At 39.3% G+C, this 17105-nt stretch overlaps 3 protein-coding genes and 1 long non-coding RNA gene across 5 annotated transcripts in view; 2 read left to right on the top strand and 2 right to left on the bottom strand.

Moving 5' to 3' along the window:
- The first annotated feature begins 1095 nt into the window (after positions 1-1095).
- Positions 1096-4621, top strand: LOC120569667. The gene is made up of 2 exons (XR_005640938.1): positions 1096-1397; positions 4011-4621. It is a non-coding gene; the product is annotated as an uncharacterized LOC120569667 (long non-coding RNA).
- Positions 2295-10794, bottom strand: pnkd (PNKD metallo-beta-lactamase domain containing). Its single transcript, XM_039817661.1, has 9 exons — positions 10595-10794; positions 9931-10046; positions 9537-9649; positions 8717-8775; positions 6785-6877; positions 6095-6258; positions 5527-5613; positions 5169-5284; positions 2295-4148 (listed from the first exon to the last, which is right to left on the bottom strand). The coding sequence occupies exons 1-9, from the start codon at positions 10753-10755 to the stop codon at positions 3975-3977; spliced, it is 1083 nt and encodes a 360-aa protein (XP_039673595.1). The 5' UTR covers positions 10756-10794; the 3' UTR covers positions 2295-3974.
- Positions 10729-16772, top strand: LOC120569666 (protein lifeguard 3-like). The gene is made up of 13 exons (XM_039817662.1): positions 10729-10800; positions 11776-11953; positions 12326-12607; positions 12703-12770; positions 12909-12973; positions 13081-13134; positions 13298-13348; positions 13491-13530; positions 13721-13758; positions 13883-13970; positions 14328-14423; positions 14565-14618; positions 15878-16772. The coding sequence occupies exons 3-13, from the start codon at positions 12334-12336 to the stop codon at positions 16025-16027; spliced, it is 978 nt and encodes a 325-aa protein (XP_039673596.1). The 5' UTR covers positions 10729-10800; positions 11776-11953; positions 12326-12333; the 3' UTR covers positions 16028-16772.
- Positions 16449-17105, bottom strand: part of dars1 (aspartyl-tRNA synthetase 1) — a 30439-nt gene continuing 29782 nt past the window's right edge. For both annotated transcript variants that reach the window (XM_039817659.1, XM_039817660.1), the window contains exon 18: positions 16449-17002. In XM_039817659.1, the coding sequence (XP_039673593.1) occupies positions 16911-17002 (92 nt within the window). In that variant the 3' untranslated portion in view covers positions 16449-16910. The remainder of the gene's footprint in view (positions 17003-17105) is intronic.

Genomic DNA, 17105 nt, shown 5'->3' with positions numbered 1-17105 from the left:
ATGACACAAGAACAGGCATCGCAGTGGGTGTTATTTAAGGCAGGGGTCTTCAACGTTTTTTAAGCCAAGGACCCCTTAACTGAAAGACAGACGGATCAGGGACCCCCTACTACTAGCTATATATTGTATAAAATGAAGTTGCATATAACTGGGCCTACAATAAAGTGTAGGACTAAGCCATAGGCCTACCTTTTACTGCATAGAATACTAAGCTATTAAAAATAGCCTAATAATTGTGTGATTTTATAAATCACCTTTTAATATTACAACATACATGTGGCACAGTGAATCCTTAGAGTGTATCTGTGGATGGCCTTAGTGACTACCTTACCTATAGGCCAGTAAGCAGTGGGGATTTATATTTGCTAATACTACTTTAAATTCATGTTAAGACTTTTTTATTTATTATAATTAATTAACAATAATTTGGAGGCCCCCCTGCCTTGACTCTGAGGAGCTCCTAGGGGTCCCAGACCCCCTGTTGAATATTCCTTTTTAAGGATTTAAGGGATAGGCCTATGCTGTATCAATTTAGCCTGGTTGACACCAGACCCTCAGATCAGTTGTAACTGAGAGTGGCTTGCAGAGCAAATCTCAAATTTGCCGGAAGTTCGTCAGGGTTTACCCAGGCTACTATCAATCTGTATTGTATGATAAAAAAGCAAAGGCATCCCATATGAAAATATCAATGCAAAACAAATGCATCGTCTAAAAAGGAGACTTAACTTTCAGACGAAACCACCATGACAACTATCCAGGTGAATTGATAATACAAAACAAAAAGCTGAATGAATTTATTGATATCGTTTTATAAAAGGTCATTTTAAATGTTCCCCTTTTGTTTTGAAACCTTACAACCAATCAACTTAACATATACAAAAAGACCAATAATATACTCAGCAAAAAAAGAAACGTCCTGTCACTTTCAAGCAAACTTAACATATGCAAATATTTGCATGGACTGAACAATTTTCACAGACATGTGACTAACAGAAATGGAATAATGTGTCCCCGAACAAAGGCGGGGGGGGGGGGGTTCAAACACAGTATCTTGTGTGGCCACCAGGTGCATTAAGTACTGCAGCCCATCTCCTCCTCATGTACTGCACCAGACTGGCCAGTTCCTGCGGTTGTTGTTGCCATCCTGTACCTGTCCCGCAGGTGTGATATTCGGATGTACCGATCCTGTGCAGGTTTACAAGTGGTCTGCCACTGCGAGGACGATCAGCTGTTCTTCCTGTCTCGCTGTAGCCTAGTGTCTCACAGTAGGGACATTGCAATGTATTGCCCTGGCCACATCTGCTGTCCTCATGCCTCCTTGCACTAAGGCACGTTCACGCAGATTAGCAGGGACCCTGGCCGTCTTTCTTTTGGTGTTTTTCAGAGTCAGGAGAAAGGTCTGTATACTTTCCTAATTTTCTTTTAACTGTGACCTTAATTGCCGACCGCCTGAAAGCCGTTACTGTCTTTTTAACCGTTCAACAGGTGCATGTTCATTAATTGTTTATGGTTTATTGAACAAGCATGGAAAACATTGTTTAAACCCTTTACAATGAAGATCTCTAAAGTTAATTAGATTTTTTACAAAAGCATCTTTAAAATACAGTGTCCTGAAAAAGGGGCGTTTCTTTGTTTGCGGAGTTTATTAGGATAACCATTGTCGTGTTTATAGCTACTGAATGTGGTCCTGTGAAAAATGCTCTGAACATGTATCGCGGGTGTGATAACATGATAACTGATAACTTTATCTAAGATTATAACAAAACATAAAACAATCCCTCGTTATTGAAATTGCAATTAATAGCTTTGAGTTGAGTTGTCAAGTTATATATGTTTGTCCTATCCTTTGTACAGTTATTCATGATCACGATGTCAAAAAAGTGCCTCTGTAATAGGCCTTTTTCACAGCAGCCGCTTTGACTCTTAATGACATAAAAGGACAGGAGTTATTAACATTAACGATTGCTGATTGCAGTTAAATGGAATGGAAGCATTATAATGTCGGAAAAAAAATTCTCCTCTGATTTATACAGAAGACTTAAAATCTAGCACCTGAGGTGGACCCAAGACACAACAAATTGGTTTGTAATCCTACTGCTTGTTCTGTTTTATTACACCGCTATATGTCAACACAAAGTTCAGTTCACTTTTTTTCTTGTCTAGAGAATCTTTTGCGTGTGCATAAAGTAGGTTACTCTCTTATTTGAGTTTAGGGAAGTTCTAGCGGTTGGAAAAATAACTCAGCTGTCAGTTCTGAACACTTATAAATACAACAAATAACACATACACAGCTCTAATGAATGAAAGTTTACTTTCACATTTCCTCATTAAAACGTAACCTGAAGTAAAACATCACAAAACATGTCTCCCATGTGGTGGTATTCATAACTCAAACATATGCAAATAAGATGGGAATCTGCATCAAACAAACAGAATAACATTTTAGTCAACAACCACCAGGGGACAAGGTGCTTTGATACAAGCCCTACTGCAGGAGGAATGGAGGCATCTGAAGAGTGTATATAGCTCCTTTGCATTCTGGCCCATCTCCATCTGAGTTACATTTCCTTTGCATGAAAACATACACAAGAAAACTATTCATATGTGCGTGGGAAGATTTTTTATTATACTGAAATAATGTGCATCCATTGTATTGTCGCAGTATAATAAATTCTTCAATATATTAAAAAATATATAAAATTTTGGTTTCCAAAGTTTTCAAATTGGCTATAAAACATTCCTTCTGAAATGTTAAAGAGTATTGCAGTCAATGTCACATTGTATTCTCATATTAGGAAAAGAAAATTAGAAATATTTCCATCACCATCTTACTCTTAAATATTAACACATTTTAAACAAAAGTAAAAAAAGTTATTGCAAAACATAGTGTGTGCGTTCAGATTGCTTGATTCAACATCACCCTGTACGTCGTTAAATTATTTCCATCATCCCTTCAACAGCGATTCAGTCACGTCTCATACATGGCAATGCGCTACCAGTCTAATCCTTCACACGTGTTGTTGTTCACGTTCACGCTCATGCTGTGCAACTAGAAAAAAAATGTGTTCCACCTCCAATACCTGTGGGTCCCAGTGAATCAAAACATGATATAGTGAATTACAAAATGAAACTTAGGGGGCAAAAAGCAAAACAGGGCTCAATCACATGCATCGTAAAGAACTAACGTAAGCAAAATCTCTTTTACATCAATACTTAATTGGCTCTTAGATTCAGCAAATAAAAATCCACATGAAAGGCTAGTGTACAGACATTCCCCCATACATTGTGCTGGCACAAAGTACGGACAGCGAAGAGTGTTTGTGATTTGTTAAATTATCGTACCAATATATTGTTGAAAATAATATAACTAAATAAATCAAATATTTACAATCAATAACTCAAGTCCAAAAATCACAACTGCCATGGAGAAGTTAATTACTCTTCAGCAACACTGTAAAAGTAAATCCAGCATACCAAAGATTTTCAAGTCAGTTTTTTTAAACAATGTATTTCTTACCTTAACAATGAACCAGACTACGCAATAACAATACAGTACCTAACATGCTTAATTAACCCATGTAGTGTGCAGACCTGTTCTGCTTCACACACCAGGATCAGAAATTAGCCTGTACCTAAAATAACAGAAAGTTACACATGCAGATCTATGTTATTGTTCATGTCTCGAAGTTAAAGAGGCAATCATTTATTATTAAAATTAGCATGAGATACTCTACAGTGTGTGGAGAGGTAATAGGCTTATTGATCAGTATCATGTAATAATGAAGTTACCACTATGTTCCTCATGGTCAAAAATGACTTAATACCCCTTTTTTACAAAACCGGTTTCTTTGAACAGACTTTCATTTCGTACCTAAGAGCTCTGCTCATCTTTGTTTTACAATGTACCACTGTCCAGTACAGGTGAGCTCGCTCCTCTGTTTGCCAGTGTTTAGCTGGCCTACGTGTTTCCAGTACTATCTCCTGTTAAAGAGGTCTTTGCGTTTTCGCAGCTCCTCCAGCACCCGAGCCCTGAACTGGGTCCAGTCTTCGTCCTGGAACTGCTCGACGCCCAGGGCCAGATGGAGGTCTGCAGAGTGGCTGCGCAGGAAAGGATTGTACTGCCTCTCTTCTCCGACAGTGGAGGGACACTGAAAATGAAGAGCACGTCAAAAGGCAGCCCTCCTCAAAAGTGGATGTAAACAGTCTCACTCTAGCAGTCACAGTGATACACATGCCCTTTATTTACGGAACAGAATTATGGGTAACAAGTGATCCCTGCCAACTTAAACCGACACGGCTTTGAACTTCTGCATCTTTGCCCCGAATTGAAATGCAGAAAAACGTCTCATCGTCAACAATAAATCCCCTTTTAGCTAGTTTCATGCATTTAATTGGGCATAATCCACATTGATTGCCAATCCAGACGTCAAGCCCCTGGACCACAGAATTTAAAAGCAACTAAAACAAGGAGCTCAAGTGTCGATGTGAATTTCTGCTATTGTATTGTTTAATGTAAAGCTCTCTTTCGCCACCACATACAGAACACATTAAAATATGTAGCTAATGGATATCCAGCAAAAGAAGCACTGTCAAAAAGCTAGATGAGGTAGTATCACAACAAGCCAGATAAACCACTATAGTTGCTAATTTGCTTAGACAGGTCACTGTGGGAGAAAGCACACGTGTAAATAATAAAACTAATAATGGCTGACTTCCATTTAGCTGCTTCAGTTTCAGTGTCCTCGCACTGTGCATGCTGGCTCACTGTTACCATAGATATAAAACATATAGAACAGAGCTATTGTTAATGTTACCAGTAACACCTGTGCTTTCCCTGCTGTGACTAGGCAAAATATATGTTGTAAAAAAGCCCTATTGTTGCAAATGTGTGTGAAACTGGCTCTAGTGCCATGTTGTATAGATGGCAGATAGAAACTCATCTAAATTCCGGATAGGCACTTCACTCGACAGTGAACCTTTGCTCTGCTGCAGACTGTATCACAGATGAGACTCGACTGTTGAGAGCCTGGAAGAGGAGCGCTCGGGCACTGACAACGCATTCACTGTAGGCAGGTGATAAACCCTTCTTCCCAGGTGCTGGACAACATGAATCCTCTCTGGAATGGCGTGCTACAGAGGCATAACAATGGCGATAGATCATTTCTCACCGTGCACAGCTTCTGGCCTCGCTGCTGCAGCACCCACTGAGATTTGCTTTCCCTGGCAGCGTTGCGAGGCTCAACTTCAGCAGCAAACAGTAGGTTGTCCTCTGCATACTCATGACCTGATGGATGGAATACATTTTTTTTTTTAAAAAGCATGTTCACACGCATAACCACCCTAAAAAATAAAAAAGGCGTACACTCTATAGAAGTCCCCTCTTATGAGACTTTGGTGCTGCAGTATGTCTATCAAAGTACAGAAATCAAGCCACAGCAACACATTCATACCACCACCACATCAACATCAACATCACACAACACTGACACACATTGTTTGACTCTAAAAACGTGAAGATTTTCCTACCAGGCCATAATAAAGTATCATCACTTAGGGAGGCGACTGTGTCCAGAGAGGACAGCATTGTTGTGGCACTGCCTTCAAACACCCTCCCTGAAAACACCAAGAACAGGTTTTACTCAACTCTGGATATCTGCAAGTTCTAGAAGGTAAAAAATAAACAATTAGATATTAAATTAAAATACATTAAAGTGGTCAATTGCTAAGAAATACAACCCATTTCTGATTCAGAGGTCATGGAAGTTCTTACTTCATATTGCACATGAGAAGTAAAAAAAAAAAAGAGCACATTAGCACCCCCCGCCGCAGCCTAAAACGCACTACCCCCATTCAAAATGAATGGGCAGATCTGCGTTTTTGCCGCAGCGTCTGATGGCTGACGCAGGCAGTGTGAATGCAGGCTTAGGGGGTACAAAGACCAACATTATGTCTAGAATGACTTCACATGACACATCACAGAGGCCTCGGTTGTTGTGTTTTTTGCTGTGTCTTCTTTGTTTAAGCAATAGTTGCTTTGAACCACGTGTCAGTTCTATATGATCATTTCTATGGCGCCCGTTCTGTTGTAACTCACCACAACCTGAGAGGAACACCAGGTCACCAGAGAAGAGGCTGGAGGGGGCGTCGAGCGCCCGGCCATCCAGGAGGTAGATCATGTGGCCCACTGTGTGTCCAGGAGTGAAGAGGGCCTTAAAGTGCATACAGCCAACTGTGACTGACTCCTTGTGTGAGAGAGGGCTGGGTACACACACAAAAATAAAAGTGCTATAAGGAGAATGTAAGATGTAGAGTTTTTATGACAGCAGGTTACCTAATAAGTGAAAAGGGCCATTGGGAAGTTAATGGCTGAACTCGGAGCTAACTGATTTAGTCTGAACAAAAAAATAGATCTAAAAAAAATATATATATGTGTGCAGTATCCCTAAAATATACCTCTTCTTTAAAATGATGTTGACCTTAAAATGTACTTTCCAATCTAAACAAATGGGGCAACAACTAGTTTTCTGGTTTAAGTTGTAATGTCGATCGTCAACATTTTGGTTAATAGACTTTAGTCCAGTGGTTTGGATGATGTCTAGCTTAGGATGGCCCCGTTCTTAGGTCATAATCCCCCCGAGGCATATTGGAACAGTTTATCATACCATGATAATGTACCGTGCAGTCAGCTGCTACTAGTGCTGACAGAGGGAACTAGACAGGACTCAGTACAGCCCGACTGATTCTGTGGGAAGCAGTGTGCTATACTGTGCGAGCAGCGACTTACTGCGTGAGGCCAGGAATGTTATCGGCTGCGTTTCCATAAACTCTGCATGAGCTGTGAAGTCTTTTCAACCCTTTGTTTCCCCCGCTGTGATCCCTGTAAATGGAACAGAAAGCAGAGGCTTGCAAGTATTGTGGACACAACAGAAAACTGCGCATTTATTTTTGCCTCAGCATTTTCAACCACATACCCTTCATTTGAGCCTGGATAGTATAAATGTCATTTTCAAATGTATTCACATTACTGTGGGTGTTTTTCTCTTTCATTAGGTATAACACATGTTAAAATAGGAACACAAGCAATTGTGTGCATGAGAACACCATGTTTAACTATATTCACTTAAAAAGGTACGCTGTGTAGTATAAGTATTTTATTAGCTAAAAGCAATGTCTTCATTCATAAATATGTCCTCGTTGGTGTAAAATGACCTCTGCCAATCATCTGACTTATCCTCTTAAGCGAAGAATTTCTTATCTGTATTTACATTGGACGGGTAAGCCCAAGGAGGCTTCCATGTCGAAAAACTATAATCGCTGAGAGGGACATTAAAGCACTAGCAATGCGTTTTCGTTCAGAGTCAGCGTCACGTGACTGAAAGCAGCTGAAACGGAGAAGGAGATCAGTGAGAGGCGCTTGTCACTGCCCCGGCAAATTTGAAAGCCTGCACTGCACTTTAGTTCATAATGGAGGATCATACTTATGAGGAGAAGGAGTCCTCGTCGCCAAAGAAAGCGAAAAAAGGGAATTAAAAAGGCAACGTGACCGGCGAATTCAAAACACGAGGGTAAACATCGGGGTAGCCTTTCCCAGGTGGAAAGAGCTACTGAAGGAGAAAGACTTTCAAAAGGGACGCTGAAGTTGCCGGCTTTCTTCTCGACAGGTAAGTCAAAATTACAAGGGTGATTACTTATCCACTCACACTAATGATTCAATGCAGTTTGCAGTTTGTTTGAAATAACAAACCTCATCACCCGAAAGAAAACTTGATGAATAGCTTCTCGGTACATAACGGCTACCGTAGTTGCAACACGCATTGGAAAAAGCGAGGCGCCAGAGAGCACTATTCGTTTGAATGCAAAATACAATTTCACCGCTTGATGGGAGAAATTGCTACACAATGTACCTTTAACACAGTATAGTTTAGGGTTGCACGATATTGACAAAATGTGAAATTGTGATATTGATATGAATATTGCGATATTGATATTAATTTAGATATTTTTAAACATCTGTAAAATTAAAAAAATTATGGGAAACTGATAAAAATAGATTCATAACAAATTAAAAAAGTTTTTTTTTTACAACACAAGGTTCATTTCAACTAACTGTCATATTGGACTGGTCCAACATGAATAAATAAATAAGGACCATGTCTCCAGAACGGGACATGTTTTACTGGTCGTACAGTAGAAAATAAATAAATAAAGAGAACAGGACACAACTTTTCTTTCGCTTCTCTGATTCGTTCCGTTTAGTTGTCTCTATCTATTTCTTCACTTACACTGTCACTCTGTCGAAATATGCACACACGTCACATGGTACGCTCCATAGGGTTTGTCACGTAGTGGACCCGTGCGCTGACGTGCACTAACGTGCAAGTGGCGTCGGTAACTGGCCAATGAAACATGACTATTATAGCGTTTCAAGCTCTAAATCAAACACAACTAAGCCACACAGCCAACGGACAGGACGCAGCGCTCCACAAAATAAACAAAATATTGCATACTTATCGCGACACTTTCGATATAATATTGCGCATCGTGATATCGCAATAACGATATTAAGTCGATATATCATGCACCCCTACTAAAGTTTTTATAATCTGTCATACTTGGTATATTTAGCCCCATCTCCTCATGTTTTTTTATACATAAAAATGTAATAACGAACCACACATCAAAATAATATACATGTAGAAAAACTAAAAAAACTCACCAATGCTTGTGTGTACAGAGTATTGCTTCTAAAGTCACTCCCTCTGCCTTGAGAACTTCCTGAAAATGTACAAGTGCTGTTACAACTATCAATCTCCATATAAAACAACACTTCAGCAGCATTTTATTCAAAAGCCCACTGAGCTGCAAAATACATGCAATTGTGAGGCAATATAAAATGGAAGTGCAATGAAAGTGATGCTGAAAAATAAAAATAAGAGGAGTCATTTTACGATACCTGACTAAATAAGAGAAAGGCATAATTGTCACTTTGGGTTTGTGAGCTTGATAAAAGTGGTTTGTGGTCAAGAATGACAATCACACACACATAACGCCAATTTTCCATTCTTATCGTACCTATCTACTTGCAATGTGTTAGGGGTCCTTTTCAACAAACCATTTTTTGAAATATAACCAAATTGATAGAGCATCCATGGAACCATGCCATATCTCATAATCGTATATTGTCTCACATATTGATATTAGTTTATATTTGGTCTCTTTCAGGTAAAATTGATATCCAACCATTGCCAGCACTTTAGAGGCGTGGGACACCGACAAAATGTTACTGAAATAGAGTCAAAGCAACCATTTATGTTTAACCCAGATGGTGGTGCAAAGAGATCTGGCAAATATTTGGCGTGTCTCAACTTTTTCTGCAGCAATGTGTTGTTGAACAAGCCAAGTCAAGCTATCCCCTCTTGCAACAAAGAGGGCTAATTGCACATCATCTGCATAGTAACATAGATCTGAACGAAAAATATCGAAACGAAAAGATATCTAGACACAACACACACACAATTGACAACAGAGGCATTCACCTGCACTGTTTGAGGGTCTGCAGGGTCTACAACAACCGCAACACTGGAGGCTGTGTCAATTACAAGATAGCTGTAGTTGTCAGACAGCACCGGGATGGGAATTATTTTAATACCTGTGGGTAGACAAAGAATAATAAATGAATTATTCAGGACAATATTACACTTTTTCATTCAGAATGTTATAAGCAGCCATGTAGTATTAAAAGGTAATGTTCACAGTATGTCTTGAGATGATAGCACCTTTGCAATGATGGTAATAAAAATAACAACATATGCACTATGTTTGACCCAACCAACAGGGCCTCTGTTTGTATGGATGGCACTCAGCATCACCCCACAAAAACAGAGGAGCCATTGAGCAACGCTGTATGAACAACTGTAAACTGCTACATACCATTGAACTCCATGGCCTGAGCTGTGGAATGTCCAGCAGGGAAATTTTCTCGCGCTTTTCTCATTTGTCTCTTGTAGAACATGTAGCCGAGTCTGGTCCTCGTGTAGAGCGTGTACCTGGGAAACAATTCAAAAGGCTAGGAAACATTCTGTGTGGTGGCAGAGGTTGACCATGTTAACCCCACCATGTAGCTAGTCACCATGTTTCAAAGGGGGTCACGCCTACTCAAGTGAAACATCTGCAAATGTAGCATGGCCAAAGTGCTAATCAGCTAGCTACATTGGTTAAAATATCACAAGGCTTTTTTTTCGATTCGAAAAATGTGTTCCACCATGCAGCACTAATTACGATGGCATCATGTCATTATTAACAACAACGTCTCGTAAAATAAACTGGTCGTCAAAATATATGTTCATGGCTCGTATGTGTATGTCGGCTAAAACAGTGACTATTATCGTTTTAGGAAAGGCTTTAGCTAGACCCTAATGTCAGGGATAGTTCTTTTGTCGACTAGCAAAGCAACTTAAAACTGGAAGATATTTGGATAACAGTTTGGTGGGACGGCCTCTCTCTCTTAATACCAATGGATAGATGTTGCTCGGCTATCGCGAATCACCGCGATGACAACACAGTGTTGTTTGATTAAGGAAGGTCATATACTCACGCGATTCGGAACAACGGCTTCTCCGTGCGGGCCATTATTTTGCTCAACAATTTTCTCCAGAGCACTTTGCGTCTGTAGCGAACACATAAACAGAAGAAACAGAAGAAAGATGCGGTGGCAACCGTGGCAACCAGCGTTATCATCGACTCAGGAAGCGCCATAGCCTCTGCAGCGAAACGTAATGACGTAGCAACCCCGGAAGCGAGGTGATTTTATATTATATATATATATATATATATATATATATATATATACACATACATACATACATACACACACACACACACACACACACACACACACACACACACACAAAAACACAAACACACACAAAAAAAAAAACTCGGTCAAAAGTTTGGAGTCACTTAGAAATTTCTATTCCACTCCATCCCAGACAGAATACCAGCTGAGATCAGTTGCATTGTTTTTTTTTATCCAGGGCAGCAGTTTTCAGATTACATTATGTGCTTACATAATAGCAAAAGGGTTTTCCAATGTTTTCTCAGTTAGCCTTTTAAAATGATATCAGATTAGTAAACAGAATGTTTCCTTTGGAAAATTGCATGAATGGTTGCTGATAATGGGCAATGCATTAAAGATCAGCCACTTCTTTCTACAACAGTTTTTTCCAGAAATGTAAACTTAAATTTTGTGTCAATGAAAGTAGTTTCATGGCTTGAATTTAACTTCATTTTAGGTTTAGACGTTATTTTAAGCTCAAATTATTCCCATTCAAAGTTAATTACACCGCAAAAACAAATTCATAAGTTGTACCCTGATTTATCTATGTGTCATGTAGACCTACGACTTAATTCCAACTTAATTTATGAATTATATATATGGCGTCAAGGCCAAAATGGAATCGAGCCAAGTTTCAATGGAGAATTCTAAATAAATAATAATAATCGAAATAATTTAGCGACGTCTAACTGTCCTGCTGGGACATTGATTAACATTAGCCTATAGCTGTGTGTGACAATATAGGCTGTATAATGATAACATTTGGGTCAATTTAGAGGGAGATTTAATAGGCCTTGGAAAATAAAATATTCTCAGGATGACTGCTTAAAGAAATAAAATCAACTCAACGTTGGAAGTAGTACCTAACATCTAACTAAATGTGTGACACAACAGTGTGTTGGGTTTGTTTTTCAATTGTATTTTTTTATAATTTTAAATAGGAGCCTGCCCTTGGCAACCAGAGTAGCCTACATTCTTTCTGAGACAGTACCAGTGTAAGTTTCAGTGAACATATCCTATTACAAGGATGACAACCTCCTGTGGTGTAAGTCTGCAAACCTCCAAAGAGAGAGGACAGAAGGGATCAACAGTGCTCCCATCTCAGGCTAAAGCCACCGGGTGAGTACACTTTCTTTCTTTGTTTTTGGTAATGTTCTTATTTCTGTCATTGTTCTGACATTTCTAGACTAGGTTATTTTTTTATGGTGTATTTATTTGTGCACAGACATAGCTTTTTCCAGCAGATAACTAATATAGAAATTTGGATTGTTACTTTTATTAGAAGGTGGTTTTAATTGTAGTTTTTGCACAACAACCAGATTTTATTTAGTAATTGGATAACTGTGTATACCATACTGACCAGACATGAGTAGTGAAATTGGATGTTCTGAGCATGTTTAACTTTTGTTATCTTGTCAATGTGTCAGTACATTACGTGTATCGTATAGTTTAAGTCTAATGTAGCTCATCACCACTTGTCCTCTCTTTAAGGTAAGATCATGACGTCTAAAACTGATAATCCTCCAACCTACGAGGATGCACTGCACCATCCTAAGTATGAAAACTACCCCCACCAGCCACAACATGGCTTCCCTCTTCCACCACCTCCATCTTACAGCCCCAGTCCGGGCATGTGCGCCGGCCCGCCTGGCTACTGGGGCCATGAGAGTGTCTACCCGCAAGCTGGGATGTGGGCAGCCCCTGGCTTCTCTCCATCTGGGATGCCCACCACAATACCCACTTTGTCTGCTGGAGTGCCTGCATCCAACCAAGGTTCTGAGAAAATGATACAAGACTTGCATTATATTTAGATTAGCTTCCAAGTCCAATACGTTTTAATTATCACTTCGCTATTCCCAATTGTGCAGGAGTCATGGAAGATTTTTTGAGCACCCAGTGGGAAAGCACATCTGTTCGGCATGCCTTCATTCGAAAGGTAAGGATTTTCATCATTGGTCACACAGTTTCCTGTGGGTCTTTTTGTTGTTCAACATGACAATGACGATCCTGTACAGCCACTGAAATGTACACTTGTGTGCTCAACAGAACTGCTTGGTTTTGTGTTTGTGGGCAGGTTTACTTAATTTTAACAGCACAGCTTGCCGTCACCTTTTCAGTTGTTGCTGTCTTTACATTTGTGTAAGTGTCCCTGTTCATCCCAGTCTAATATTCCATAGCTTAATGTATCTGATGGAGGGTGAGGAACAGTTTACTCCAAGTGATCCCTTTTGTCTGTGCTTTCATAGTGAGCCAGTGAGGCTGTTTGTCATCAGATACCCTGGCATCTACTGGGCATCTTTGTGAGTTGCACACTAGGAACAAAACCAAAACATATTTTCAGTGCAATTAGATTTAAAAAAACATACAGAGCAACTCCCCAAAATCCACAATATTCTTAGTGCTATTATTGTCATGGCATGCTGTTGTAAACAGTAACAACCATTGTGATTTATATTTCCATAGTGTGGTTTATTTTGTGGTTTACTGCATTCTCGTCTGCTGCAAAGAGCCGAGGTAAGCATGGCCTTTCTGAATAAATTAGAAAACAGTTTTACTACTGATAATGTTATGTCTATGTAAATATTCATAAGCAATAATGATACTTCTGTTTGTATACATTTTAAAATATTCATCACAATTTGTAATTTGTGTTCAGGAGGCGTTTCCCATGGAATCTTGTGCTGCTAGGAGTATTTGTAAGTATTCTTTACGTTACGAGTACTGCATGGGTCAGTAATATTGGGTATGATCCACTAGATCCATATGGCCCAACTGAGAACATATTGTAAGGAATAATAAAAATAAAACAAAGACAGCCAGTAATAAAGATTAAAAAAAAAATGAAAAAGGTTCAAAGCCTCATTGTTTTCATGTTTTATCTTGCAGACTGTCGCCTTGTCTTACATGTCTGGAACAATTTCGAGGTGTGTTTTTGGCTCCAACTTATAATACACCACAATACACGAATATAGTACATTTTGATGAAGATGTCTTACACCCTGTGATCGTTTATGTTTTTGTTTTAATCACTCTATGTATCTTTTACAGCTATTATGAAACAAAAGCAGTGTTGCTCGCCATGGGAATAACAGCATTAGTTTGTATAGCTGTCACAATCTTCTGCTTCCAAACCAAGGTAGATGGAGACGTAAACTGTGTCTCTGTAGCTCAGTAGCCTGTGGCTTGTCAGTGCATGTCTTTGTTGTCAGTGGAAAAGAACGCCTTTGTCTCACATTACAATGGTGCACTGAGTTCCTTTAAATATTTATAACATTTTGGGATAAGAAGTGAATCCAACTTCTCTGTCTGATGCAACTCAAGACGAATAAGTTACATTTTTCGGCTGGAAGATGACACATTTACCCAACTTCCTTTTATTTATTTTTTTTACCTCATTCTGATTCTCTTTCAAATTATCTTGACTGCTCTTTCATGTGCCTTGAAGCATATTAACTTCACTTTCATCCCACTAATGACTTGTTTCTCATCACAGGTGGACTTCACCTCCTGCGGGGGACTTCTCTGCATTGCTTCCGTTGTGCTCATGATCATTGGAATTGTTACGGCCATCGTCCTCTCCTTCCACTATGTGAGGACTCTTCTTTAATTTAATTTAATTTAATTTATTCTCTCTCTTTCTCTCTCTCTCTCTACTGGTGTTTCTCAGTGGAGTAGCAGCTCTTTGTGACTGATTTCACATTCAGATGCCTTTCTTTGTGTCACTCAACAGATCCCTTGGCTGCATATGCTCTACGCGGCAATTGGAGCCATCGTTTACACTCTGGTGAGTCTACTCTCACATGAATTTCAAGGAGAGCATTTGAGCCTGGTATTTATGACAAGGTTATTGTCGAATAACAAGAGGCGTAATGGTCCTTACACCGCAAAATACATAGTTGTTCGCTAGACCTAGCAACATAATTTGATATTTGTATCCATCAGATTTGTTTTGATGTTGGCACAAGAGGAAAGGCCATCAGTGAAATCTAAATGAATTATTGCCATAGGACCATGAAGGTGCTCAGGAAATGTCACAGCAATCTGCCTATGTTTTGGTCTCATAGTGGTGTAAAATGGAAAGGGTGGAATCTCTGGGGATATTGAACATGATCAGTACTTTTAATGGCAAATTTACTACTGGACTTTGATATTTTTTTTAGCCGTGTTTGAGGCATGACTCTAGGGATGTTGTCGTCGCTCTGTCCACCACTTTGGTCCAGAATGCAATAGCTCAACAACTATTGGATGGATTGCTGTCAAATTTAGAACAGACATTTAAGGTTCCTGGGCAGTGTATCCCAAATGACAGTTCAGTAAAAGATCTCAACATCCAGTTTATTGGTTGGCACTAAAAGACATGTCATGTCAATGTTCCCAGAGGACGTATCTACATGTGGTGGTCTCTTGACTTGTGGTTCACTTTAGTGGTGATTTTAAGTGAAATGTCTCAACAAGTATTGGATGTGTTGACCCTCATGATGATTTGTAATAACTTGGGTGATCCTCTGACTTTTTCTCTAGCATGCAAATGTTTATTTATTCTATAGGCCTACGGTTTATGACCAAATACCTTTAAAAATAACGGCATTCCCATCAGACTTAGGTGTACTTTGTGTACTAGCAAATATAAGTATGTGTACATGCTTAAATGGTAAACATAGTAAGCATTAGCATGTTAGCACTTAGCTCAAGGCACTGCCTCACAGAGGCACTAGTGTGGCGGTAGGCTCTTCTTTGTGTACAGGTGGAAACTTTGGCCTGATAGTACTCAAGGAAATGTCAAGGGTCACAATAACATTAGGATTCATTCAGCAACAGTGCTAAAACAGCTACATATCTACACATTATGATTTTTGAATGCAATTTAATGTTTATGACTATGTTTGAGGTTATCAGGGGGAAAAAAAGAAAAGTATATGACAGTTTTGCCAGCTGTTGTCAAAATCTCCATCCTGCACTCAACAAAGACAAGTGAAGTAGACTAACCCATATTCCTTCTTTATATGACTTTACTTTGATCTGCCTTCTCTTTCTCCGTGTTAGTTTTTAGTATACAACACCCAGCTTCTTATTGGAAACAGGGAGTTGGCCATCAGCCCAGAGGAGTACATCTACGGAGCTCTCTCGCTCTACATTGACATTGTTCACATCTTCCTCTTCATCCTTCAAGTCAGCGGAGCTGCCACTGATTAAGCCCAGACCACATCTTGTTCTCTGAAAATTCCAAACTATTCATTTAACTATATATACGTTTTTAAGTCGGTAACACTTGAGCACTTTGATTTATTCTTGCAATGTATGAAGCAGGGCAGTGAATTAAGTCTTTCACTTACCCAACTGTGAATGAGGAGAGAAACTAAAGCATATTTACGGTTGTTGTTTTTTTAATATTGTGTCTTGCCTTTTTGTTTCAGCAAGTGGTATTTTAGTAGATCATGTAGCCATGAGAGATTACATTGAGCCTATACTGGAAGTGATACAAAAATGTGCATGTGTAAAAAACAATGCATTAGTCTGTGAACTATTACTTGTATCAAACGTTACCAGTAATGAATTTGGAAGCAGTGCAAACACAAAAACACATAATTCAAAACAATGGGAAACAAGTAAAGGATTGATTGTTTTAGAAGTTTTTATTATTGTTTGTGTTTAGTCCTCTAATGATATACAAACACCTGTAGTTAGAGTCATACTGCTGGAGACCACAATCAATAGTCTTTAGTCTGTGCTGGTAGTAGGAGGGACTCCGATCGGTATTAAGAGTTTGTTTTTTAACATCTCCATAGAAAAGAATTTAAAGACGAACACTGACTTGAATAAAAGATGGATTAAGTGCGGGCCAGCTTTACAGGAACGCCCTTAAATTCCTGGCCAACTCCCTTTTCTCTGTTATGTATGTTATACACCAATCAATAAAGTAAACCCTACTGTTGCAAAAGCTTCATTCTCTCATCTTAATTGTTAATCGTAGTGGCACGTTAGTGTGGCACTAGCTCCTATACTCTCCCCCTTTCTGTGTTGTGGATTAGTATCGTTTCCCATCGCCAGCATCTGCTTTGTCTACGTGGTGGAGGATTCAAGGCGTCAGGCGCTTCGGGTCACGTGGGAACATGGAGGTCTGACGCACGTTGTGGAGCCCCAGGTACAGCATGCAGACTCTCTCCAGGCCTGGAAGGAAAGACAGTCCAGACACTCAACAAATTATATCTGCCATTAAAAAAAAACTACTTAGAACCATGTTCACGTAACGTACAGTGTGTTCTGATAATAC

Source organism: Perca fluviatilis, chromosome 12 (genome assembly GCF_010015445.1).
Source record: "Perca fluviatilis chromosome 12, GENO_Pfluv_1.0, whole genome shotgun sequence".
Lineage (NCBI taxonomy): Eukaryota > Metazoa > Chordata > Actinopteri > Perciformes > Percidae > Perca > Perca fluviatilis.
The sequence above is the reverse complement of the archived record's forward strand: the minus strand, read 5'-3'. Positions and strand labels throughout refer to the sequence as shown.

What these genes read in the sequence shown, in the direction of transcription:
- pnkd (XM_039817661.1), bottom strand. Translation starts at nt 10,755, where the DNA reads ATGGCGCTTCCTGAGTCGATGATAACGCTGGTTGCCACGGTTGCCACC. An exon ending in TCAGGCCATGGAGTTCAATG is followed by an intron (nt 9,650 to 9,930) that starts GTATGTAGCAGT and finishes GTCTACCCACAG; the next exon opens with GTATTAAAATAATTCCCATC. An exon ending in CAGACCCTCAAACAGTGCAG is followed by an intron (nt 8,776 to 9,536) that starts GTGAATGCCTCT and finishes GTACATTTTCAG; the next exon opens with GAAGTTCTCAAGGCAGAGGG.
- LOC120569666 (XM_039817662.1), top strand. Translation starts at nt 12,334, where the DNA reads ATGACGTCTAAAACTGATAATCCTCCAACCTACGAGGATGCACTGCAC. An exon ending in GTTGCTGTCTTTACATTTGT is followed by an intron (nt 12,974 to 13,080) that starts GTAAGTGTCCCT and finishes GTGCTTTCATAG; the next exon opens with TGAGCCAGTGAGGCTGTTTG. An exon ending in ATGTCTGGAACAATTTCGAG is followed by an intron (nt 13,759 to 13,882) that starts GTGTGTTTTTGG and finishes TATCTTTTACAG; the next exon opens with CTATTATGAAACAAAAGCAG.